Raw genomic sequence first — 26,558 nt, forward strand, 5'->3', positions numbered from 1 at the left:
GAAGCACAGACTGGCGGTCACAGAGCAGTCCCAGGCTGTCCAGCACCCACAGGGAAGACTTAGTAAAAGCACTGTAGCAGCTCTGTGCGCGGTGCAGGGGGTGTGGGAACACCAGGGGGCGCTGTGTAAGGTGTACGATTGTCTAACTAGATGCTGTGCGCCTGAAACTAACACAAAATAATAGTGAATGTCAAATGTAATGGGGAAGATTACATATCAAATGCAAAAAAAAAATGTTAAGGCATTGAAGCAGCACGTTATATTCATAAAACTGGGACAAGGATAGTTATTCAAATGGGTCCAGTAGAAATCTAAGGAGTTACATTCACAGCTCTCTAAAATTTAAGAAGGTAAACACCTCCTTTGAAGGGCAAAGGGTAGAATTGCCGCAGCTGAATTAAGAATCAGTGGCCTGGCAGACAACATGGAGAAAACCCTTCCAAATGCCACTCAGAGATGTAACGGCCTGAAAACATCCAATGAGGCGGGAAACGGCGCCTCAGCCTTGCCCCGGGAAGCTCCCAGGGAGAAGAGACCCTGGGAAGGAAGCCTCATAGACACACCTCGCCTGGCATCTCTACAGCTGAGGGAAGGCCGGGCAGCCCAGAAACTGAGACACACGAGGCCCTTTCTACTGCAATGGAGGGACCCCCAGGGGCCCAGAGAGACAGCACCCCACAGCCACGGCCACGGGACAGTTAGCCAGTCACAGAGGCTGTAAATCACTGTTCAGCGAACAGCACTGCATTCTACAACTAAGACAATGCGACCAGCCTATTTTTTATTTTTATTTTTTTTTTTAGAAATACAAGGATTTGTGAAGTCCACACCCACAGGTCCTCACTGACTGGAACACTAAACAAGAGGGAAAGTGAGCGGACACAGTGATGTGGGAGACAGAGCACAGAGGGTAGTTCAGGCGAGGGCCAGCCGGGTCATGAGGAAGGAAGCAGCAGTCACTGTGTGCGGTGTTCTCAGCGGGAGGAGGGGAGGCAGTGCTTGGAGGTCAGGCCTTTGTTTTATCAGGGAAAGGAGAGAGGTACTAAGTGACGTTTAGCTTTAAAATGGATGTAATAAGCATATTAAAAATGGATGGGTAGCCATTAAAATAATAGAATGTGTAACCATCAAGGAGTCAAGCCTAACAGAAAGGATTACATAAGCTCCAAGTTTAAAAAGGATAAAAGTGTCCACACAGACTATACCCACATGCCTGACCAACAAACAGAAACAGAATCACACTTATCAACCATGGAGGGACATAGACCATTGGATTTGAAACATGGAGATAGGTTTTTTAATTTAAAAAATACCCAGAAATGACTAATGTGGGCCACTACTAATCAAAACTAGTGAGGAAGAAGTATTCATATCAGACAAGATAGATTTGAGAGCAAAATTCATTGAGAGAGACAATCAGTATTAGATACAGATTCTTAGAAAGCCTGCTACATTAAAAGGTACAAAGATCATGACCTTGTAGGGACCTAAATAAAGCTTCAGAATGCATGCGACAAATACTGTCTCCGTTACTAGAAGATGCTGGAAAACTGTCTCACATTGGGAATGTTAAAGAATCTCCATCAGTAACTGACACAGAAACTGTGGAGACGAACAAAACGAAAGGTCACGGTGGCTGCACACGTGCAGGGCCGTGCCTGCCCCGACAGAGAACATGCACTTCCACGCTCAGGAGGAACATTTACCAAAAACAACACATTCCAGCCGAGTTTCACATTTCCAGACCGCGTTATCTCAACTGTGATGCAGTTAAGTACAGGTTCACAGTGGAAAGTCTTACTTTAGAAATTATACTTCTCCAAAGAAAACTAAAGACAAGACCCAGATCTCAGCAATCCTGGGTTAGAAAGACACTGTGAGGAAATAGCGAGGCAGTACCCAAGTGCTGCTCCATTAGTCTAAGTTTTTATCACTCATCCCTGGAATCTTGGGATCTGTGTCCACGGGGCCCTTGAAGTCCCCTCAGGGCGAGACCTGGAAGACCTGAGGCGCTCCTTCAGCTTCAGGAAGAGCCCACTGTGGGGGAGGGGGGCCTCCGAACCCGTGGGAACAAGGGACCCTGCTGGGATCAGCAGCCCTGACTGCAGCCGCCCAGCCCCTACCCGCCCCGCAGTCCCCGCAGCCCCGCCCCGCCCCTGCGGCTCTGGATTGGCCGCCAGGCCGGACTGCTGGGCCCTTATTGTCCAGGGGGAGCCAGCCGGAGACAGAGACTCCCGAAGTTGGGAAGTTGGTTCGCAGAAGCCTCTGCTAAGCCTGTGTCACAGCGGAAGCGCCAGCCGCAAACATGTGCAAAGGACTGGCCGCCCTGCCCCACTCCTGCCTGGAAAGGTGAGCGCCGCAGGGCATTAGCGGGGGACAGGGGAGGCACCCAGGGGCCTGAGGGGGGAGCAGGTGAGACAGGTGCCAGGCAGCTGTCTGCGCTGTGAGCAGGGAGCCAGGACAGGATGCCTGGGGGAGCCTGTGCCCTGGGGCATCTGCCCAGAAGCCCCTCCTGTGCCTGCGAGGCTGTGAGTTCGACTCCCACCGTACTGCCGGCTCCGAGCGAGCCTGCAGCTCCCTTGGTCTCTCTGCGCCTCATTTCCCTCCTGGTGAAACGGAGCCAGGCTGCAGCCTGTGTCTGGGTGTGAGGGTGGGTGACTGCGCCCGGACCATCCTGTCTGCGTTTGCCTGGTGAGGGGCCAGGGGCAGGGCACCCCGGCCTCCTCACTGCTCCATGGAAGGAAGCAGCGGGATTGTGGGCAGAAAGCGCTCGGCCACCGAGGTCATTTATTGGCTGCCGTTCCTCTTAGGTAGGTGGAGACACCTGTGAGCCCCGGTCCCCCTAAAGCTGGACAGTATTCTGGGGGACCCTACAGTCTGGGCTCAGCAGCTGGAAAACCTGTGTGACTTGTTGGAAAACATAGTCCAGAATCTCGAGGAGGACTTTCTCAGGGAGCGGGGGCCCGGCGGTCCCGGGGGCCTGAGCCGCTCTGGGTGCTGGCTAGGAAGGGCCTGCCGTCCGGAGCGGCGGGACTTCTTGTCTCTCAGCTCAGGTCTTCTTTCTGGTGCCTTTTACCCTAAAAATAACCTCCCAGTGCTGAGTAGAGAGAAGATGGTAGCAAAGGGGCTTGTCCCCCACGACACTGGGGCGAACCTGAAACCTGCTCCGCTCCCTGCTATCGGAAGCACAGAGTGTCTTTAAAAAGATCCCCTGACAGCAGCCACCTCATGTAGCAATGTGCCTGAGGGGCTGGGAACACGGAGCAGTGAGCCGCTACACACTGTCCTCCTGGAGAGAACCGCCAGCGTGCGTCCTGACGGGAAAGCGACACCTGAATTCGTGCTTCCCAGCCAAACCTGCCTCTCCCCTCCGCTCTCCCCTCCCCTCCACACCCACTGCTCCCACCGCCATTCCTTCTCCCCAAGCACTACGGGAACTCGGTGGGGCTCCGTGCTTCCAGGTTTTTAAATTCCTCACGAGACGAGCCAGCCTGTTTCCCATGGCCAGCTCCACTGAAGCGGTCCCTGGCGAGTTCTCCATCACCTGGAGACAGAACCCGCTGACCAAACCCAGGGAGCTCATGTCACACCGCCGGGCAGGGTGCGCTGGTGGGCAGTGGACGGGCTGGGCTCGGCTCTATCTGAACGGGCTCCCATGGGCCGGTTAGTGCTCTCCCAGGTTTCCGGTTCCAGATGGGACAAGGGAAGTTCCGTTACTTGTTCACTAATGTCCTTTCCAATACTCACTTCGCTTACTTTCTTAAATATGTGTATTGGTTTCAGAGAGGAAGGGAGAGGGAGAGACAGAAACATTAAAGATGAGAGAGAATCACTGACTGGGGATCAACCCAGGCGTGTGTCCCAGTGGGGAATCGGCAGTGACCTCCTGGTTCATAGGCTGACAACCACTGAGCCTGCCAGTCGGGCAATTCTAACTTCATTTAAATAAAGTGAGAAACACCCAGTGACTGACTGGCGAGAGATGTGATTAAAGGGAAGTTTTCCTAAAGTTCTCTCTCAAAGTTTTGGAGCAGAGAAGAGTCGGTAAAGGAAAAATGGCCAAGAACCACCAGGTGCTGCCGTCGTGGCTGTGGTGGCGGGAAGCCCGATGCCGATGGACAGGGCGGCTGCCTGCGCGGGAGCTGTGGCCGGCGGGACCTTCCACCCAGCCCATGGAGGAGCGCCGACCGCATCAGCCCAGAGTGTTTATGGAAATGAGCCTTTCGAGTTTTGAGGCTGCTGCCTATTTAAAGTCAAAGTTGAGCTCGTGTATTTGTAAATATTTAGAGTCCGGGCATGTGAGCAGCCACTGCCCGCCAGCTGCTCCCGGCGGCGTGTCGGGGCTGTGCGGGGAGGACGGAGGGGGGACCGAAGCCACACTCCCGGTGACCTTCACCTTCGAGTTTATCCGTCCTTTAAAAATTCATTTTATTTCCAGAGTCTCTGAATTTCTCTGAATAAGTCTAATTTTTAAAGTGAGCATGGCTCTTGGGGAAAAGGTGAGAGTGTCCCCCAAAGCGTCCCCATAGCACACAGGGCCGGGTGCTTATGGCTGCTGTGCCCACGCGTGTGGACAGGTCCTGGGCCAGGTCCACAGCCTCAGCTGGCGAGGTGGGTGTAAGCCACACTCACACTCACACGTTAACGCAGACGAGACTCCATCCCGGGGTGCTGAGAGGGCCACCCCGCCCTGTGCAGGTGGCACAGAGAGGCTGCCGCGTGGGACGTGTTTGGTCCTCGGTGCCCACGGCCTCTGGCTGTGCCATGCGGTGATGTGGGCAGTGCCCGGAGCTGCACACGGTAAAGGGGCCAGGGGCGTTGGTTCTCGAGTTTCACTAAACGTTCCGTCCCTTCTTGGACGTACAGGGGTCCAGCGTGGACAGCCTGGCGCAGAAAGGAGCCAGCAAGCAGGGCCGCTCCTAAGGCAGCTTCTTTTAAGGCTGCGAAGCCACAGTGGGCACCACGGCTCCCAGGTCTGTGAGGCTTTGTCTCCAGGCGAGCACGCCCTGCAGGGAGGGGAGCGGAGTTAAAGGCCGTGGCCGTGCGTCCCTCGAAGCGCAGGCCCGAGAAGCGGCCCAGTGGAGCCGGGTGTGCGTCACACTTTCTGGGCGCGGCGGGTCAGAGCCAGCAGCAGCGGGAGCCTGGCCGGGAGGACGGCTGCGAATATCTCAGTGACGCTTTTCATGAGCAGGCGTGATGGGCTGCGTGGTGAAGCGGGGGGCGGGAGGCAGTCACCGAGAAACCCTTTGTCTCAGTCCTTATTGATGAAACAATGTGGATGGTTTCCTGGCTTTCCTTTCAAACCTTCATACTTGTCCTAGCTTGAGGGCAAAGCTGCTGTGAGGAAATGCCGGCCCGTTTGGGGGAAAAGGAGAAATTGGCTGTCTGTGCGGGGATCGCCGTGAGGAATGAAGGCGCCCAGTGCTGAGAAAGCGGTGTGGGGGGCGGGGGGACACACATGGGGCTCAGGGAGCTTTCTGTTCAGGGAGAACTCTGCCCAAGTTACAGGGGGGTGCCCACCTGAGGCTCAGGACGGCCCTGAAAAGGCCAGGCCGTCGGCCAGGTCCAGCCCCGAAAGAGGGAGGAATCCGGCAAGGCAGCGTGTGCAGTCGGGGTTCGAGCAGGGGACAGGGGGGACGGGGGGGGGGGGGGGCTGCCCAGCATGGGGCGTGGCTCAGCATCTTTGCACAATCCACACTCTCTCCCCGGCAGGCCGGGGTCTCTGGCTTCCCCATCGCCGGTCCCTCCTGGGCGCCCGTCGGCCCCACCGCAGGCCCAGGCCAAGAGTCAAGAGAGGCGCTCAGGGGAAAGTTTTATTGCCTAAGAATTAAATTACCCAGAAGCCGGCCTGTGCCTGGCATGCAGCAGGCACTGCACAACCACGAGTGGCAGGCCTGCAGCTGCTGGCAGACGTCAGCAAGCTGAGCTGCTGTTTCTCACCAGCCCGGACACATGGCCCCTGACACGCAACCCAGGACACGCAGCCCCTATCACGTAGCCCTGGCACATGGCCCCTATCCTGTGGCCCCTGTCACGTAGCCCAGACCACGTGGCTCCTGCCACATGGCTCCAGGCACACAGCCCCTATCACGCAGCCCTATCACGTGGCCGCTGTGTCCTCACCTTTCTGTAGGCCTGTGGTCCGGGCAGGGCCTGGGTCCGGGGGGAGGCGGGGGTGAACCTTCAGACACCCACTCAGAACCCTGACCCCAGAGCCTGGTCCGGCAGGACCGGGCAGGCATCCAGTTTGCTTTCTGTGAGGGCAGCGTTAGGGATGCGGAAGAAGCCCAGAGCGAGGAGGGGTGTGGCTCCAGCCCATCGCTGCCTCAGTGCCACCCAGAGCAGCGTGGGCAGAGGAGGGACATGGGGTGGGGAGGGTGCTGCCCTGCTCCTTCCTCGCGGGGAGAGCCTAAGGTCACCCATCTCTCAGCTTGGTTTCCGGCTGCACATTTGGGGATGTGTCTTGCTGGGGGAGCTGCCGTAAGAAATACATGAAATGATGAAACTTTTTTTATGTTCCTTCCCATAACCTCATTTTTAAAATAACAGGTGAATTTGTAAGAGGTACCGTATGTTTACCATTTCACCCAGAATTCCCTTGGCAGGCACCTGTTTTTAAAAACCATACCAGCTCTTTGTGAAATTTGAGGAGTCATTAAGAGCCATGCTCATACTTAAACATGAACGATTCTTTAATGTCATAACCATCCCGTCAGCAGCCAAACCCCTCGGGGGTCTTTGCATTCGGAGACTTGGACCCAGGATTCGAGCGGGACCCGTGCTTTTGCTGTTATGGGATTTGTTACCATCAGGCCCATGGACCAGCCCCTGCCCAGACTTCTTCCTGCAGTTAACTCAGCTGCAGTCATGCAAATGCAAACACGCTCAAGACCCAAGAGCCACAGACCAGACTGTGCTTCCCTGCTCGGGATGGCCGAGTCCTACTTGACAGAGTGGGTGTGGGAGGTGCCACTCCCACTAACAGTGTGTCTGAGGGGTTTGTCCCCACCCTCAAATCCCCTTACGAACTGCACAGACCCCCCCCCCCCCCTCCTGCCAGGCTTCCCTACAGGAGTCTGTGTACTGAACTCCCTCTGCCCTAGGGCCTGCTGAGCTGGCACCCCCACCCCCCACCCCAAGCCTGGAAGGGCGTCCCGGGTGCCCCCTCAGGCACAGGCTCACACAAACCAGGGCTCACCCTGAGATGGGTTGAGAGTCTCTTAATCCCCCAATCAAAGGCTCTGTCTTTATCTGTAGAGCAGACCTCTCAGCCTGACCGGCTCCATAAACAGGCCAGGTCCTGGGGAGCGGCGGGCCCGGGGGAACCGGCCTCCGCTCACTGCGGGGCGTGCTGGTCGGCAGGCCTGGGCTCAGAGGGTCGGCACCGGCTCCGGAGCCCGCCGCTTGCCCGCTCTGCTGTTTCTAGTTTGGAGCCCGGGGACCAGCATCTGGCGGAAGGTTGCATTTCTCCTCCGATCCGCACTCACCCCGCCTGCAGGGAGGCAGGGGGCTGACTTCGACAATCAGGCTGAAAGCCATTCAGTCAGAACGTGTGCTTTTCTTTCCGGCTCTTCGGATCTCAATGCACTGAACCAGGAACGTGTATTTCTTTAAAACACTTGTGACAGTGGTTGAGCCCTGACCTATGGACAGGAGGTCACGTTTGATTCCCGGTCAGGGCACATGCCTGGGTCGCAGGCTCGATCCCCAGTGGGGGGTACACCAGGGGCTGCAGGGTACACGAGGGGCTGCGGGCGGCAGGGCCCTCGGGGACTGAGCGCATGGGCTTAGCCGGGCTCCCCTGGGAACCCTTCTGACCCCTCTGCCTTGGGAATTCAAAACAAACCAGAAGGTTCTGTCCTCCTCGGCACTAGGACCGTTTCCCACCAGCCATTGTCCAGCTTCCAAACTGAATTTCCAAAACCAGGAACGCTGCCAGTGGTGTCTGGACGGAGACAGGGTGTTGACTGTCGAAGGACTAAGGCCTCTGCCCCATCTGCTGGCTCCCGGCTCTCCCTTCATCACCCCATCACCCCACCCCACTGATGGGTGCAGGACAGGACAGAGCACCCTGGGAATCAGTACATTTCTATGGGAATCGTGCGTGGTTTCTCAGTTCCTGGCAGCCCACCGAGCTCAGGACACGGAGCTCCCGCAGGCTCTCAGCGCCGGGCGTGTCCTCTGCCTCAGTCACTGACGGTGTCCTCACACAGACCGTGTCCTTTTCTGTTCTATACACCGACCCATGTGTCCAACAAGCATGTATTCACCACCACCCATGTGCCAGACTCTGGGGTGGGGATAGCCGGACCAATGCACATGAGATCATGCATAGGGAGCATCCATAGACTGTCGTCAGCCAAGGGTATTCTACACTCCAGTCATGGTCTCATTTAGCCTACACACACACACACACACACACACCATGCACATATACACACATACTACACACACATACCACACACACAAATACCACACGCACATATATACCACATACATATACCACACACACACACACACCACACACATATACCACACACACACATACTACACACACATACACACCCCCCACACATATCACACACACATTAGAGGAAAACCATATGTCACCATTTTGCATAGAAAATGGAAGCTTAGAATTAAAGTCAGTCACTGAAGTCACTCAACTGGTCAGTAAGAGCTAAGATATAAATCTGAGCGTGTGGACTCCTGTGCTACCCTCCCTCCTCCCTCCTCCCTCCTCCCTCCTTCTTCTCCCTCCTCCTCCCTTCCCCTTTCTCCTTCCTTCCCTCCTTCCCTCCTTCTTTGTTTGGCGTTTGATATGCACTCCACTGGAGGACCCTGTCTTTTGCTTCACAGGGGGTTTCAAACCCGTAACAGTGAGTAGCACTTGACAAGTAGTTCATGAACGTGTTTTATTTGTTGAGTAAATAAGGAGCAAAAGGAGAATCTGCTGAGGCTGAAGGCAGAGGGCAGGAGACACCAAGAGTTGGAGGTTATAGCAGAGCACCTCCCTTCCGGGGACAAAGTGGCTGCACCTGCCATTGAGGACGTGCTTCCCGGCCCTCTGACAGCTCGGCATGGTCCGTTAGGTGACTAACCACCACTGTGAGCAAAGCCCAAACCCACCAGGCTGTGATTTAATGGTTTGCACTCACCGCTCTCACTCCTAGAGTTACTTCATAATACATTAATAGTAATAATACCATACACATTTTTTTTTTTGCATTTTCTTCATCTCATTTCTCTTTCCTGGGTATTTATTAGGTTTGTGGGAGCCTCGAATAGTCCTATACTCCTGTGGGGACAGCTTTGTGGGGTTTCCTATGAGGCAGACAGCTCCCGGGCAGCTCCTTCCTCCCTGATTCCATCCCTCATCTGATTCAGTCCAATCAATCTCCCGCAGCCAGAGGGCCGGCAGCTGGGGCGGGCTGGACGGGACTGAACTGGGTGGTCCCTGAGGGCCCTGAAGAAACCTTCTCTGGGAATGGGTTCCACGTCCTGAGCTCCCAGCCCCCTCCTTGTCCTCCTCCTTCCTGTCCCCACACGGCTGGGTCAGGAGAGCCTGCGTGGGAGGCTGTCAGGGGACACCTGGCGCCTCGGAGCCATTTGCTTAGGTCCTGGTGGACCGGGTCTCAGGCGGAGCCTGTGTGGACCCTCGGCCTCTTCCCAGCAGAGCCGTCCCGCTGGGGGGGCCTGAGGCAGACGCCCAGGTGGAGCCCACCTGTCTGTGTGAAACTGCCCCCACCTGTCCCATTAGACGCCTCGTCCTTGACTGCCCCCCCGCCCCCCAGTGTCTCATGCCCCACCCAGGACACAGCTTTTCTGTAACCTGGCAATTCGATCCCTTCATTTATTGGTTCATCGGTTTTCAGAGCCAGACTTCATGGCACCTGTGCATGCCAGACTCAGGGCTGCATCTGGAACGGCGCACAGAACCCACGTGGACTGTGCTCTCGGGACGAGCCTTCTCCTGGGAGAGATGGCAGTGCTCCAGGAGTGCCCGGCGGGAGGGCGGAGGAGACGGGGCTGGGACAGTGGGGGTGGGGGGCTGTCCCGCTGCAGGGTCATCCCAGAGTGTGTGTCCCAGACCCTGGAGTTCCCATCCTCTTGCACCAACGACAGGGAACAGCCAGCTCCCAGTCTCCAAGGCGAGGGGTGTCTACAGCTGGGACCCGCCCGCACAGGCCTTTGTGAATAGCTGGGTGCTGAGCAGAGCTGCGTGACTATCACAGCACTCTGAACAGCTCAGCCACGTTTCTGCTTTTGGCGATCCGGACTTTTCCTCGGGCACTGGGTCTGCCGTTAGCAGGAAGTAGTGAGGCAGTCCAGAGCTTCCTGAAACCTGATTCCCAGCCAGGGCACAGGCAGGCTCGGGCTTAACCCTCACAAGCTGCACTCACCGTTCCGTTCAGTGTGAACCCCCCGGTGAGCCGTCGGGGAAAGCAGCAGTGTCCTCTGGCCTTCTATGAAAACCCCTTTCAGGCATTTGCAGGTGTTTTTACTTTAAAACCAGCTTCCCTGTGTGCAGAGGGAACGGGCTGAGACGAGGGGACGAGCACCCATTGGGAAGCGCCAGGCGGCTTCCGACCTGCTGACCAGCGAACCTGTAAACTACCCGGATGGAGCTGTTCAAATGTTCACTCTGTCAGACCCTCGCAAGGTCACGTTCAAGGGGAAACACAGTGCTCGGTGTGAACGTCTGTTGGGCTGACTTCCTTGGTGTCTTGTGGGGGGGGGGGGGAGAGATTAAATTCATTCCAGAAACTCTAGAGCAGCAAAGCAAAAACATTGACACTTAATCCTAGTTAAAAAAAAAAAAAGAAAAATATTTTACATGCTTCAGCATCTGTCAGTTCCTCAGCCTTTGCGTGTTCCTGTGTGTGTGACACAATAATAACACTTACTGTGTAGTCTCACAAACTCCTAACAACCGTCCCACCACATGCTCGCCTTTACTGCTGACCTTGAACCTGGCTGAGCCCGAGGTGGCCCTGACAGAGGTCTCCCCAGAACCGCCTTCCTCAGTGCCAGCCCCGGGCAGGCCTGAGGGCAGGCCGGGGCTCCGGGTCTGTGCTGGGGGGCTGGGCTCTGGCTTCTGTCAGCGATACTCCAAGCACCAGTGGGGGTACGGGTCACCCCAAAACCCACTGGAACAGTGGCAGGAGAAATTGCTCTAGGCGTGGCTCATTTCCGCTTGGAAAGGTTTGGGGCCATCTTGTCATGTCACCACCATGCACAGACACTGTTCTGAGGGACATGGCTTCCCGAAAGTGACCCCGGAAAACCTGGAGCAGGGGAGTGGTGCCTGGGCGACGCAGACAGTGAAGGCAGCGTCAGCAGATCTTCCTGGTCTCTGTTTCCAACCAGCACTCCGAGCCTGGTCCTCACGGGACCCCATCCTGCCCTTCGGCAGCAGAGGACAACACAGGGTCACTCCTGCATCCTTCCCAACCCCGGGCATGGCCCTCTGCTGCCCGAGAGCCACCTGCTCCGGCTCTGCTCCTCTGAGAGGCCCCTGACACGGTGGGGACCCTGAGGACCCTGGTGCTCCGCGCCCCGCAGACACGCCCGGGGAAGCACGAGCCGGTGCAGGCTGCAGGCTTCATGGACGCTGAGCTCCTGGAGGCACAAGCCCAGGCCGTCCTCGGGGACTGCGCAGCGAGCGAGCCAGCCCTGCTTCAGTCTCAGCAGCTGCCTTTGCGGCAGGAGGCACATATCCCTCTGCCCCTTACAAACGCCATCAGTTCTAAGAGAGAGAGAGAGTGAGAGCGAGAGTGAGAGCGAGCGAGCGAGAGAGAGAGAGAGAGAGAGAGAGAGAGAGAGAGAGGAGAAACAGAACAGAGGGGAAAAGCAAAATGAAAACCCAAAGGACCAGCCCACCGAGGCCCAGCCTAGGGGAACTCCGGTCGGGGCTAAAGTGAAGACAGGTGCACGGTGCTGGGGCCGGGGTGGCCTGGGGAGGGGCGGAGGGAGTTCTCCCCGGGGCGGCACCGGGCAGGGCTGGCCTGCACGCAGCCCGGGCATGGCACAGGGTCACCTGTCTTAGATAAGCACAAAAGGCCACGTCTCCCCTCCAGAGGTCCATGGGAGTGGCGGTGTCGTCCTCAGTGATGGAGCTTTTCCGGTCGCTTTAACCTGGTGTTGACGCTCACGTGGCTGAGTTTGGTTGGGAGCCCTGGCTTCCTCCGTCGCTCCAGCTGCTGTGTGGGGTGGGCTCCGAGCTCGGGACCTCCCCTGCGCAGGGACTTCTGTAGGACAGGCTATGTTTCAGTCTGATGGCCAGGCAGAGGAAAATGTGGACCGGCTAGTGTAAGCCGCACACAGAGCCTGGGGTCAAAGCGGCTTGGTCTGTCTCCGGCCCTGAGGCCTGGCCGCTGTGGTGGGCCCCTCGGCTTCGGCCCCGGGAAGGTCGGGCAGCACAGAGCAGGGAGAACTGAAAGGGAAAGATGGTGCAGAGGCAACGGGTCCGGATTCCGTGTCATGGAGTCTGTAAATTACACGGGATTTCCTTGTAAATTACATGTATCTTCCCCTCCTGATCATCCACAGCCGCCAACCGTGTGCACTGTGCTCACCCGTGGGCGAGGGAGCGCATATGACTCAGCTTGGCCTCGGCGCGGCCGTCCACCCTTAGACTTTGGTTGTGACGGCCTGAACTGGGAGACAAATGGGAGTGGGCTGTGAGCAGCAGCAGGAGGTATTTTTAGTTCCCTTTGGCAAATATTTTTGTCTGTTGATTATGTTACCAAGCACTGCTCTGGCCGAGGAAGTTAAAGGCACTTAAGACTCGGTTTCCCCCGTTAGCTTGGAAAACAGACACATTAATCAGTCCGCCCTGCGATATGACAAACCCCACCATAGGCCGCTGACGCCAGCGGTGGGACAGTCAGCGTGGCTCTGCCGGTGCACACGCCAGGACACAGATGGCTCTGCCGGTGCACACGCCAGGACACAGATGGCTCTGCCAGTGCACACGCCGGCCTCGCGGGTCAATGCCGAAGACTTGCCAGGGGCCTTCTTGAGCTCAGATTCTGGTGAAACAATGACACCTTGGGGCAGTTTGGAGCCTGGGCATGTACACGGCTGGAGCCGAGCCCAGAACCCCCCACGGACTCACCCGCGAGTGGGCAGGGCGGGGGCCGATGCGGGGAGGGCCGCCCAGAGGCCGCGGGCCGCCGGTGGGCCTCACTGTGCGGAGGACACGGCGACAGCCCTTGGGGAGCACGGCGAGGGGCTGGGAAGCCAGGTGAGCAATCCCCGTGGCCGACAGGCACCCTGCCAGGTGGGTCGTATGCGTGTCTGAGGCTGCAATGGCTGGAGAACACGTCTGTGCTGACCATCTTACAGAGGAAGGCACGGAGCTTGGGCCGAGAAACGTGATTATCTTTTCAAAAGTTCTGCTTCTAATTACTGGCAGGGCCGGGCGGACCCTCAGCGCCAGGAGGACCCCTGGGGCTGGGAGTCTGTACGCCGAGGCCGACAGCGCGCCTCCTCCATCCTCGCTGGCCGGCCGTGGAGTGAGCCTTTAGAGTCCCCTTCGCTCCTTCACCTGCAGACGGGAGCAATGCCACAGGGCCGCCGTGTGCGGCCTGAAGGACACACACAAACAGGGTCAGGGTGAGAGGGCACATAAGCAGGGTGGTGTACACGCATGCTGTTCTCACCTCCGTCTCTCCTCAGGGCCAAGGAGATTAAGATCAAGTTGGGGACGCTCCTGCAGAAGCCAGACCCGGCTGTCGACCTGGTCATCCCCTACAACGAGAAGCCGGAGAAGCCCGAGAAGCCAGCGAAGCCGGAGAAGCCAGCCAAGACCCAGAAGTGAGTGGTGGTGGTCGGGGGGGGAGGGGGGGCCCGCCGTGTCCCGAGGGCAGCTGAGTGCTCCCGCCTCACCGCAGGCCTGGCACTTGGGGGCGGAGGTGCCTCACTGGGCCTCCTGAGCTGGAGTGCGTCTGCATGGCAGGACGGTTACACACAACTGCAGGCCACCTCGGACCATGCCCTGCATAGAGAAGGTGCCGCCACCTCGTCACTGGCTCTTTGCCGCCAGGGGCAGGTGGCCCTCTGACCCATTGGTGCTGGGCCCTGGCGCCCACCTGGTGCTGCCCCCCAGGGAGACGCCAGAGATCCCCCTGAGGAAGAGGGGCAGACAACTTCTCCAAGACAGTGCCAGGCCCAGCGGGGGCGGGTGGGGGGGGGGGTGCATAGAGAATGCTCCTTGTTGGAGGTGTGCACACTGGGCCAGCTCTCCACGTATCGCACAGCGCGCAGTCTCTCCCGCCCAAACCCAGTGTCCCCAACTGGGCTTCTGCAGGCGGCCTCCTGCCCCCACCTCCCACCTCCCACCTCCCACCTCCCACCTCCCACCTCCCACCTCCCACCTCCCACACTCACACCGCCTTGGTTCGGGGACACAGGTTTGCAGACACAGGCATCTTGGCAGGGCGCCGGCTCCTGGCACCAGCTCCTCAGTAGCTCAGCGGGCAGCATTCACGTGCTGGCCTCACGCGGCCGCAGCCCATCCTGCGGGAACATCCAGGGCCTCCCTCTGAGCGCCCAGGTGGAGGTGCAGGAGGGGGTCCCGGGGAGGTGGGCCAGATGGACTCAGAGCCCACGCTTCTCTCCCCGGACACCAGAGGCGTGGCACACGCGTGTAAAGTGAAGGACTCCTTTTACCGCCCTTCTTTCCATCTCCATCTTTGTCCCGGCTTTTCTAGGTTCACATGACCTGGGACTGTGCACAGCTGCCTGGCGGGAGGCAGGCAGGTCCTTCCTTCCCTACTCCCTCACCTGCGTGGCATCTCCCTTCTCCTGCGCTCATTACCCTGCTCCCAGCTGCAGGGGGAGTGGAGGGAGGACGGGGGTCTGTTTCCTGCTCTCAGGAAGGGGGCTGGTCCCGTGTGCAGCGCGGGCCCCACGTTCCACAGCAGATACTGGTCAGGAGTTCGGTTTGTTTGTTCTTGTTGCTAATCCTCACCCAAGGATATTTTCCATGGGTTTTTAGAAAGAGGGAAAGAGAGAGAAACATTGATGCAAGAGAGACACATCGACTGGCTGCCTCCTGCACGTGCCCCAGCCAGATCCTGGGCCAGGGAGAAGCCTGCAGTTGAGGCACCTGCCCTTGACCAGATGGAACCCGGACCCTTTGGTCCAAAGCCCAATGCTTTATCCATTGAGCCACAGCGGCTGGGGCCAGAGAGTCTGTTTTAAAGGTAGTGACGTGGTGCTCACTGATCTCTGGAATTCATCCTATATAATAAAGAGGGAATATGCTAATTGACCCTCACACCATCGTAAAGATGGCAGTGCCCATTCCCCCAGTCCCCCAGCTACCCAGGGCCGCCCGAGGCTCAGGCAAACAGGGCCAGCCAAGGCTTGCACTGCTGGCAGTGGCAGCAGCAGAGGTGTGATGGGGCATCGCCTTCCCCTGATTGCTGGGTTACCACCCGCCCCTGAGGGCTCCCAGACTGTGAGGGGGGCAGGCCGGGCTGAGGGACCCCCATCCAGTACATGAGTGTTCATGCACCAGGCCTCTAGTGTTAAAGTAAGGCCAGGACCACATCCCACCTCCATGTTCTGCTTTAATGTCCACAGACACTGACTCGCTCAGTGCACAGGGCTCAGGCAGAGCAGCGTGGAGAAAACCTGAGGCTGCTCCTGTTGTCTTCCTGTCCTCCCACCCTTTGTACGGGAGTGGGAATTGCTTTGGAAATTTGTCATGTCTCCGGAGACCATTCCCCTGAGCTCCCGCCCCACCCCCACCCCCATCTCATAGGGGGCACATTCCCAGCTAACCGGACTGGACTGCTCTGTGTCCTCCCACGACCTCGGCCCCCCACTTTAACATTTCTCTGTATTGTTTTCACTCATGTTCTTCTCCCAGAGAAGAAATAAACCTTAGAAGCTAAAATAAACCTGATGCTATTTTTAGCCCCATCATCTATTAAAAAAAATAATAATCCTTTTGTAAACAAGCATTTCCTATTTTTTGGATATATCTTTATTCTCATTAGGAAAAAATATAGTGAATCATGGAATAAGATAGAAAAAAGTTGCCCTTGTCCCAACCCTCCAGCTGGCTCCCCTGCCTTGTTCAGAAGGGCCAATTGCTCTGTCCCCCTAGACCTCCCTCGGGGGCAGGTGCCCATCCACTCTGAACAATGCCCACCCCCTCTGCCCTCTCCCTGCTCTGCCCTGCCACTCTGCCCTCTGCACTGGCCCGTTCTCTCTTCTCTTGAGCACTTCTGGGCCTGGGAAGTCACTGTTCTAGCCTCTCCTCTAGCTCCTTCTTGTCAGGTATAAGGTCACCCACTAAGACTGGCGGCTTGAAGATGCCCCCTCTACTCCCCCCGCCCCCAGCATTTGACTCCGCCCCCTGTTGGCTGCCTTAGCACCACCCTTCACTGGCTCCCGGGACCCACTTCTCTCCCTCTGAGGCCCCCCTCCTGCCCACTGTCTCAGGGAGCTTCCCTCGGCAGCATGGCTCACAGCATCCACCGGGCCTGCTCAGAAGGTGTCACCTTATTACCGTTCAGCTTACACTCTCCAGGCTCCTTTCCTCCCTGCGGGCTCACTAGCTGTTAACTCCCTTTCTCTGGTTGCTGTTTTTCTGCTTAGGAACTCTAGACCAGTGGTTCTCCACCTTTCTCATGCCGTGACCCTTCAGTACAGTTCTTCATGTAGTGGTGACCCCCAACCATAACATTACTTTTGTTGCTACTTCACAACTAATTTTTGCGACCCACAGGTTGAGAACCGCTAGCAGGGTCACCTAAGACCATTGGAAAACATGCATGTTTACATTATGATTCATAACAGTAGCAGAGTTACAGTTGTGAAGTAGCAATGAAAATAATATTATGGTTGGGGGTCACCACAACATGAGGAGCTGTATTAAAGGGTCCCTGCATGAGGAAGGTGGAGAACCGCTGCTCCAGACGGAACCCACGCAGAGGGCGCCCAGCCTGTGGACAGGTCTGGAGTGTGTCCGTCCGCACACTGCTGGCCAGACTGACATCCACAGTGGCTGGCCTCTTGTGCTGAGGATGGGCCGTGGCTGCTGGTGTGGTGTAACCACTAACGCTGTCCCCTCGTTCTGTCTCCTCCCTGCCCCAGGCCGTCGCCCGAAGAGGCCCTGCAGTGGCGCGGCTCCCTGGACAAGCTCCTGCAGAGCAGCTGTAAGTGGCCCTCGGTTTGACAAGAGCAGCGGAGGGAGAGGGGGGACGCCGTCCATGGCCGGATCATTTCTTACATTTCCAAAGCGCCCTCCACAAGGGAAGGTGCCACGGGGGTGTGGTGAGAACGGAGGGTGAGCGTCCTGAGAGCAGCTTACGGCTGATGGCATGTCCACTGTCCTGTGTGCATGTGTCCTCGCCGTGTGCCCCTGAGTACGTCATCAGGAGTGGAAGCCCACCCTTGCCAGCTGAGCCTCTCGGTGGGCTGATGAGGACTGAGAGCCGTGTAAGCGCCGCTGGGCTGTGGGGCTCCCATGCTTCTGCGACCCTCTGTCCTGGGTGTGAGGGCCTGGCTGACTTCCCCTGGCAGCATGCCTTTCAGAGCTTCATTCGAGGCAGGACTAAGGTGTCAGCGAGAACTCCTGCCTGGGCCATGCCAGTCCACGTGGCACACTGCCCTGACCCACATCCTGAGCATTCCCAAGGCTGACGGTATCGAGTGCCATTTCCAATGTCCAGGAGGCCCCATGGTGCTCTGTGGCTGGTCTGCCGTCACACCACTGCCCCGCCTGCCGGCTTACCACCGTGAGCCCTCTGCGGGCACCACTGTGCTCACCTCCCTCCCCTTCAGAGCTCATCGAGGGCCTGCCCTTCCGCCCCCTCTGCATTTCCAGAGACACTTGTCTACTTTCCTGTGCCCCTTCACGCTGGTGACCCTGCTCCACAGCTTCTACTTTATTCCATTTAGAGTCCTTCTCCTCCTCCTACAGATTACAGACTCATTGGCAGCCAGGACTTGGCCTTTGACCTCCATTACTTTGCAACAGGAAGTGCACAATAAGTGGAAAATGAATATTTGTTGACTAGCCCACTCTAATAATTATTCTGCCTACGATACCGAACCCATATTTCTCCATCTTCACTGTAAGAATGGAACGTGACATTTAGTTTGATGCCTTGCGAAAATAAGGATTAAAAAACCGTTTCTCACAGGCTCTTCATGATTAACGGGCACAGAGAACATAACAAACAGTGTGTGCTCACTGGACCCGGACATTTTGTCTCATTTGGGTGGGAAAGTTTTGCTTTCCGGCTCAGGATCTCAAGGCAAAACACCAGCTCTCCCATCCAGAACGTCCTCAATCCTTGTTGATTATTTTCACATTCTGTGCTGAACAGAGCACCCTGCCCTGACCCATGCAGTGTCCAGTAAGTGCTAGTGACATAAGGGGTGACAAATGGATTCTGCTGCTTCTGGAACCCAAAATCCATGAGGTCAATTAAGAGGAAAACACTGATGTTGACCAGTTGACTTCCTCCTTGTCTTTGGCGGGGGCTGGGGCCAGTGGCCAGCTGGCAGGTGCAGAGGGATGCATTGGGAGCTCAGTGCCCTGGGGCTGAGCGTGTATTGCTCCTTGCAGAAACCTGAGAATTAGCAGAACTATTCCCATGGTTTCAAAACCACCGAGGAGAAGGTTGTAGATTATATGCACAGTCCCTTCCAGCCATGCAGACGCTGAGGGCAGCAGTTTGTGTCTCAGGCTTTGGGGGACAGAAGCTGCCGGGTGAGAAAGAGGGGGATGGTGAGTGAGGCAATTCGTGTTAACACCTCAGCATCCGCTGAGGGACTGAAGTCTTTCAGTTTGCAAACCAGAGTGAGCTTGAGGCCAGAAATTCCGCAGTAATGTTTCCTGTTTCTCGAGGGGTAGATAGATATGCATGTGTGTGTTCTGTGTTAGGGCTGCACTTACACGGATGTCAGAAGCTGCCCACTCGTAAGGGCGGCTCTGGGGTGGTCCCGGACGTCCCAGCCCAGGGCTCACGGGGGACTAGCGGGGTCTCGGGCTTCCGAGGCAGTGATCCCTGAGCAGGTGTGCGGAGGTGTGCGGAGGCTGTGCAGGCTCCGCAGAGAACAGCCTGCGAATCGGCAGGAATGTGGGAAGGGGACTCTGCTGGGCAGGGCTGGGAGGGACAAAGAGGACGTGTGTGTTGCTTGCAGAATAGAGACTTGTGCTCTGGAGTCCGTTAAAGTCAGACCCACCAGGACCTGCGAGGAATAACAGAGCATCTAAGAGGAATGAGCCAGAGGTTAGAGGGGAAGGTACGAGGGGGATAGGAGGAGGGGGGGTCAGAGGGTCCTTGTAAGGGGCCCCCCTGCGAATCCTCAGAAGCCAGATGAGCAAAGAACAGCCCAGACCAACAGAGCTCAAAGCCGTTTCCTCAGTCTGGGCTTGAAGTGCATCTATCGAACTCCTTGAGGCAGTATTGTGGGGCTCAGTGCGCTGCCACGTCAGCGCCAGGCCTGCCCAGGCATTCCAGCTCCTTCCTTAGGCACCATCGGGAGTCCTGGTGCCGTCCTCGGGAGGAACAGTGTGTGAGAGCCTGAATCCTCTCTCTCTTTACAAAGAGGCAGAATAACTCAGAGCGCCGATGGAGACGTGGAGGCAGAAAATGGGCCTCAGACTCCCTGAGGCTGTGACCTCCAGCCTCAGAGCTGGTTGGGTGAGGACTCAGCAGACTGTCCCACCTGCATTTCCTGGCAGCTTGAAAGTGCCTGCAAAGGTTCCCATTCTGACAGGGGTACCAGACACCTTTGTTTAAGAAACAAGAGCCCTGGATGGTAAGCTCAGTGGTTAGAGAGTCCCACAAAAAAGGGTTAGGTTTCAATTCTCAGTCAAGGGCCTGTACCTGAGTTGCAGGTTCCATCCCTGATCAGGGTGCATGAGGGAGACAACCAATCATGTGTCTCTCGCATCTTTCTCCCCCTCTCTCTGTCTCCCTTCTACTCTCTAAAATCACTGAGAAAAGTATCCTCAGGTGAGGGTTAACAGAAACAAACAAACAAACAAAAGGAACAGTGAGAACGGGAACGGCGAGAATAGCGGGCCTTGCTCCTCTCAGCACAGACGTGACAGCCTGTCCCTGTGCTGCAGCCAGCACGAAGGCCACCGGGGCAGGGAGGGGGGGAGCCGTCTGATTGCCTGGGGCACAGTGTGAGGTGGATTCTAAGTGGCCTTTCCAGCGAGGCTTCCAGAGGAAATTGCTCAGCAGCTGCCCACGCCCGGTGCTCAGTAGGAGCCGTTTTTAAGGTCGCACAGGGAGGGGTGGCATGCCATTGCCCTGCTGGAATCCGGGTCACTGGTACTTGGCCCAGCTCGCTGTCACGGAGCCATCCTGCCTCGTCAGAGGTGGACTGGTTGCAGGGACTTCGCAGGCACGGAGGCCAGGGACATACCCAGACTATGCATTGACCAAAGGACCCCGCACTCCTGGTTTAACCATCACGGAGTTACAAATCCCCGTGCTGGGCGGTGACTAATGCAGGGGCAGTTAGCGTCTACGAAAAGGAGGAGACCAACTCGAGGGAATGGGAAATAGATGAAATTAGGTCAGAGGAAATGAATTCAGTAGGAAAAGCTCCCAGCGAGAGCTAAGAGCTTCCAGAAGCTAGTGGGGACAGTGAGGAGCAGACCGAGCTGAGGTCCTAGGACAGTCACTCCCACTGCGCCTGGGAGTGGGGTCCTGGGGCTGCACACCGTTTCCCAGGCGTGGCTCTTCCAGGGAGCCGCCGAGGGAGCCTCCCGGACCACACTCACCCCCTCAGGACCCACCTCTTTCGGGGCCTCGTGCACCTTCCCGGCTTCGGGAGGGCCCGCATTCACGGAGTGCCATGGGACCAGCCGGTGCAAACGCACACCTCCCCCGCTTCGGGGCCTTCCTTAAATAAAAGTGGACGTGGGCTCTGCAGACCTGTCAGGATGTCTGCTTTAGGTCTGTGTCTGTGAGAAAGCGGCAGGCAGCTTCAGAGAGGAGGGAGATGGTGAAGACCGCGTTCCCTTTTTCCGTGCTAGCGCCTCCCCCTCCCAGGGCTGCCGCCCCGCTGCGGGCAGTGACAGCTGGAGGGCAGGACACAAGCAACATGCCAGCCAATGAGAGCATCGGGCGCTGCATGCCCAGCCCGTGTCTGCGTGTGGATGTTCCTTTAACACCTTGTTTCAAAGCCCGATGTGTGACTGCTGGCCGGTCGCTGCTCGGTGGTACACACCCCTCCACCTGCCCGTCTTCAGACACAGGGTTGGTGGCCTCCCACATGCGCCCTGACCAGGGATGGACTGCAGGCCCCTCCTTCGGAGGCAGGAGGCCCCTCCATCACTGTCCCCTTCATTGTCACATGTTCTTTGTATTTCTTCATCTTCTCCTGCTTCCTCAGACCCCACTGCTCCCTCAGACAGAACATCTGTTCACCCACCCAATGGCTCAGCATAGGCCTGGCCCGCAGACGTCATCTGAGAGAGAGGAAAGGGTTAAGTCAGCGTTCAGGCACTGCCACTGCCAGCCCAGTTCCCAGAGCAGTTTCCAACGGAATCCTAGTGGGCGAGGGCCGTGCACCAGGTCACAGCGTCCCTACCTCTGTGACAGCATCCTGGGTGCTGGACACTGGCCAGCCTCTCCGGAACATGGGCACTTGGTCCCCACCCAACTCCGTCCCCTGCCAGCCGGTTACTCAGGGCACTGCTGCGCGGCTCTGGCCTCACCTGGGAAATAGGATATTAATCACCTCTGCCTCAGGGGTCATAGGGGAAGTACATGTGTTCACATTTGTAAGGCTCCTCCTCAGTGACAGAGATGGGCAGCCTAGGTGACATCGCAGGACACGGTGACGGACAGGTAGGTGGCGGTGGGTGAGACAGATGACAGGCATACGATAGATAAATTTATCTGTTTCTTCGGTGACCTTCTTCCCTGCCAGATGGACTTGCCAGCTTCAAAAGCTTCCTGAAGTCCGAGTTCAGCGAGGAGAACCTGGAGTTCTGGATGGCCTGTGAGGACTTCAAGAAGACCACGTCCGCGGCCAAGATGGCTGAGAAGGCCAAGAAGATTTACGAAGAGTTCATCCGGGCCGAGGCCCCGAAGGAGGTGGGTCCCGAGGGGGTGAGTGTGGTCCGGAGGCTCCCTCGGCAGCTCCCCAGAGGGCCAAGCCTGGGAGACGGTGTGCAGCCCACGGCCCCTCTGACTGGGAGTGGCCGCCATTCCTGAGCACCTCCTGGGTGCAGAGGCGGCCGTGTGGCCAAGCAGCCAGGAACTCGTCCTGCTGGACCGCGCCAAGCAGCGTGGTCTCACTCAGCAGCAGTGACACCGACTGCGATCTGAATGAATCAGTGGGTCCCCCTGAACCTAGCGTCCTCCTTCGTGAAAAGGGGTGAGGAGGACAATGGGCAGGGCCATAAGGACGGCATTAAGCGGTGGATGTGAAAACACACATCAGTATCCCAGCTATTAACACCTAGCGAGTGTCCCTAACTCTGCCATCTCTCTCTTCCCCTCCCCTGCTTTCTTCCTGTGTGAACTCCTTTCCCCTCCCTCCGCCACCGCTTTGTCCACACCCCATCGGCAGTTTATGCATTTATGCTCGGGCCGGGGGTGGGGGTGGCTGTGGGGTGCCCGCTCCAGGAGGTCTGGTTGTGGCCAGATGAGACAGTGGGAAGAGCAGCTTCCACCAGTCACCACCGGCGACCAGGTGTGTGCTGATTGCAGAGCCTCTGGGGTCCTGTGCTGCTCTCCGTGGTGAGAGCTGTGCGTGGTGCGGGCCAGAGCTCTCTATACCGCCCTGCACCCCTGCGTCCATTCGGGGATTGAATCTCCCACGAAGGGCAGCCAGCCCCACGTGGTCCGAGGAGCCCCGCAGGTGGGCAGCATCTCTCTGGTTATGAATCAGTCATCGCTAATTCTTTCCAGAGGTGCATGTTTGTTTGTTTTTGTTTTTGTTTTTTTTTGTTGTTGTTGTTGTTTTTTAAGAAAGATAGTTTCTTTGTTTCTTTTTAATATATTTTATTGATTTTACACAGAGAGGAATTGAGAGGGATAGAGAGTTAGAAACGTCAATAAGAGAGAAACATTGATCAGCTGCCTCTTGCACACCCGCCACTGGGGATGTGCCTGCAAGCAACGTACATGCCCTTGACCGGAATCAAACCCGGGACCCTTCAGTCGGCAGGCTGACGCTCTATCCACTGAGCCAAACCGATTTCGGCCAGAGGTGCATGTTTGAATGTCTGAACCAAGCATAGACCTCTCTACCCACAGTGAGCCCCTTCGGAGCTGCAGGGATGAAAGACCATGGTGTGTAGGGGCCTGTGGGTCAAGGGGGAGAAGGGAGAGTCTGGAGATTACGGGGTTCCATGCTGCAGTGGAAATTAGCTCAGGCTTCTCTGCAGAGCCCCCTCCTGCCCCTCAGCCTCCCACCCTGTGACGAGGAGGCCAGGGTGCTGGCCACACTCTCCCTGCCAGCAAGAATCTCTCTTCATGATGTCATCACAGACATGAGTTCCCTACTTCCCAGGATTCCCCAATTCTAGCCTACCTTCCCACCACTCAGTTCCTCTTCATGGAACCCAGGCCAGGGCTCATGCCTGGAGCCCCAGGAAAACCTTCTCACATCCCTTACTCAAACAGGGGTGTTGTCAGGGAAACGGAGGCCCTGGGAGTGGCGTTCCAGCACAGATAGGCCCCTGGCCGAGTTACCAGCACAAGCACAGGGTGGCCCCATCTAGGGACCCAGGGCTCGTTAAACGACCTGCCTCCAGGCGAGACGGGTGCACACCTGGATCCAAACACACCCCTGAGCTCCATGACCGTAGAGAAGCCACTTCCCCTTCACACAGACACGCACACCCTTCCCCTCCCGACAGGACAGGCCAGTGCTGGGCCCTGGCTTCAGGTGCACAGCGGTGGGACAGACGCCCAGGGCGTGTCTAACGGCCGCGTCCTCACCGAGTGGCCTTTCCCACGACCTAGAACGTGGAAGCCACGTCCTCACTCTTTGGGGCCATCCCCCTCCGCGCCCTGACGGCCTGTGCGCTCCCGCAGGTGAACATCGACCACCTCACCAAGGACATCACCCTGAGGAACCTGCTGGAGCCCTCGCCCAGCAGCTTCGACGTGGCCCAGAAGCGGGTGCACGCCCTCATGGAGAATGACTCGCTGCCCCGCTTCGTGCGCTCCGAGTTCTACCAGGAGCTCATGAAGTAGCCGGGCAGCGGCCTGAGAGTCGTCCGTGAGTTGCTCTTCCCTGACCCCCCGCGTTCCCAGCAGACGACTCTCCTCCCTCCAGGCTCCTCCCCGACACCCACGGGGGACCCCAGGCGCTGACTCACGCGGCTCACCTTGCTCTGCCATCATTGTCTGAAAGGCTTCTTTCCCGTCTCCTCGTCCTGCCCGCCCTGCACTGAGCTCCCCTCAGATCATAAGCCTGAGAGCGTCTGCTGCCACCCGGCACCGGCTCTGCCCCAGGCCAGGGATGCAGACAGGCGTGGGCAGCGCTGAGCGCGGTGCCTGCGCTGAAGGTCAGGGGCCGCCCGCCGCGGCCTGGCAAGCACCGGTGTGGGCAGCTGGCTGCAGGGAGAGTCACAGTCTGGTTTGTTGTTTGAATCCTGGTCCAGGGCTTCAGCCTCCAAATTATTTCTGACCTTGGTTAGTAAAAGGCCACTATCCAATTGCTTAGTGAGTTACTTAAAAGGTTGATCTCGCCCTTAGAGCATCTTCGGGTAGCTGGAGATTATACCCAAGAGAGATGATCAGGAGCAGGTTGTGTTTGTACATCATCTGGGTGCGCACAACCATACCGATTCTTTCTCTGCCGCTCAGACGCCCCACAAAGTCACCACATTCTGTCTGAGAGCGATGGCAGAGGTCGGCAGTGGGCTCTGCCATAGCCGCAGCTCTGTCCCAGCGTGTGGGCCCAAACATCCCACTCCGCATTGCTTCCAGTCGTGCACGTGTCCAAATCTGATGTGTTAACCCCCCCATCCCATCCCCCCCTCCCCATGCCTGTGCGCTTGCTGAGGACACGCGTCACTTTGTATCTCGCTGTGTGAGCCTCGCGTGGCTGTCTTTGCTGTAGTGGGGGTGATAGGTGAAGTCACTACTTACCTGGCGGCGTGGCCAGGAGAATCCCAGCAAACCCGTCAGAGGGTGGCCCAGCGAGGCTGGTGAGTGCGTTAAACAAGAAGGCTCTGGAAAGGCTAATAGAGTCCTGGAATGCCCCGAGGAGGCCCCTTGCTTAGTGCTGGGCCCCTCCTCCCCTCCCTGTGTCGTTCCCATGCTCCTGGTCCCCACGTTGGCAGCCCGTGTAGCAGGAGTCCCTCAGAACAGAGAGGGAAGCAGATTTATCTCCGAGTCCGCCTGCGGGAGGTGCTGTGAGTTCCTCCGTCCCTGTCGCTCCGAAGGCTGCCTCACGGCCAGAGCCTTCTGTCCGCTTCCCGGCTGCAGGCTGCACGGGCGGGACTCGGGCCCCTGCCAGCACTTCCTGTGGGGTGAGCGGTCACATTTGTCAAGAAAGCCCCTTCAAGGACACGCCGTCACCAGCCTGGACCGCTGGGGCAGGCCACGCCTTGGTCATGAAGGCCACCGCTCAGCAGGGCGGCCGCTCGGGGACATGGCCCCTCCTCCCCCGCGTCCACCCGGCCGTTAGACCGCCAGCCCTTCACCTTCTAACCAGCCGAAGCAGCAACCAGGGGCCAGGCCCTCGTTTTCCCAGGCACACAGTGACATGCGTACATACATTACACACAACTTAAAATTTCAAGCCGTAGACACATACACAAAGCTCTTCCCTGAATGAATATAATGAGGAACACAGATATCACACCCCCAATAAAAATTGCAAACACATCAAAGTTGCCCTAGAAAATGTCTTTGAAATCTTTTGGAAGTATTTTTAAATTTAGAAAAGAGAAAAACTGTTACTAGGAGTCTCCAGGGTAACACAAAGAAAACACATTCTTTTAATTCTGGGCAGTTAGCAAAACTGGGGTGACTTCCCAGGAAAGACAGGCACCACCTGTTTCTCGGTGGCTGTGCCCTCCGCACCCCTCCCCGAGGACACCCCGGGGGAAGGAGCAGGTGGAGGCCTGGGTGCGGACAGCGGTCAGGGGAGCGGGCATCTGTGCCCTCTCTCGGGGGAACAGGGTTAGGCCAGGGACACCAGCCCAGAATCTTTCTGCCGGGGTGGGATCGCTTTAAATTGGACCAGAAGCAGGACTCAGACTGGATTCTGTGTTCCATGTTTTTCTACTAAAGCAGTACTGGTTCATACGAACACCCTGCACACACACACACACACACACACACACACACACACACACGTGTGCCCGGTGCGCTGCATGGCGTGCGCTGACGGCGGGTCCAGGTGTCAGTTCAAAGGAAAGAGCTCGGAGGGCACCGCTCCTCTGAGCCTCTGCAGAGCCGGCGCTGGCGCTGGCGGGCGGTGTGCACAGGGGGCCTCAGCAGGGGAGCCACCAACCCCTCCCCAGAGAGCGCACGGCAGCCGGCAGGAGCCTCAGAAAGACCGCCCAGCCAGTCGGTAACTAACAAGCACCTGCCGGC

At 57.6% G+C, this 26,558-nt stretch overlaps 1 protein-coding gene across 1 annotated transcript; it reads left to right on the plus strand.

Annotated features, from left to right (window-relative positions):
* The first annotated feature begins 2,183 nt into the window (after window positions 1-2,183).
* Window positions 2,184-25,908, plus strand: RGS5 (regulator of G protein signaling 5). The gene is made up of 5 exons (XM_036425446.2): window positions 2,184-2,349; window positions 13,684-13,821; window positions 17,116-17,177; window positions 21,925-22,091; window positions 24,042-25,908. The coding sequence occupies exons 1-5, from the start codon at window positions 2,306-2,308 to the stop codon at window positions 24,201-24,203; spliced, it is 573 nt and encodes a 190-aa protein (XP_036281339.2). The 5' UTR covers window positions 2,184-2,305; the 3' UTR covers window positions 24,204-25,908.
* The last annotated feature ends 650 nt before the right edge of the window (window positions 25,909-26,558 follow it).

This window comes from Pipistrellus kuhlii, unplaced genomic scaffold (genome assembly GCF_014108245.1).
Source record: "Pipistrellus kuhlii isolate mPipKuh1 unplaced genomic scaffold, mPipKuh1.p scaffold_m20_p_80, whole genome shotgun sequence".
Classification (NCBI taxonomy): Eukaryota; Metazoa; Chordata; class Mammalia; order Chiroptera; family Vespertilionidae; genus Pipistrellus; species Pipistrellus kuhlii.

Coding starts and splice junctions, on each gene's coding strand:
- RGS5 (XM_036425446.2), top strand. CDS start 2,306: ATGTGCAAAGGACTGGCCGCCCTGCCCCACTCCTGCCTGGAAAG. Junction 17,178..21,924: donor CAAGCTCCTGCAGAGCAGCT/GTAAGTGGCCCT, acceptor CTTCCCTGCCAG/ATGGACTTGCCAGCTTCAAA. Junction 22,092..24,041: donor GGGCCGAGGCCCCGAAGGAG/GTGGGTCCCGAG, acceptor GCGCTCCCGCAG/GTGAACATCGACCACCTCAC.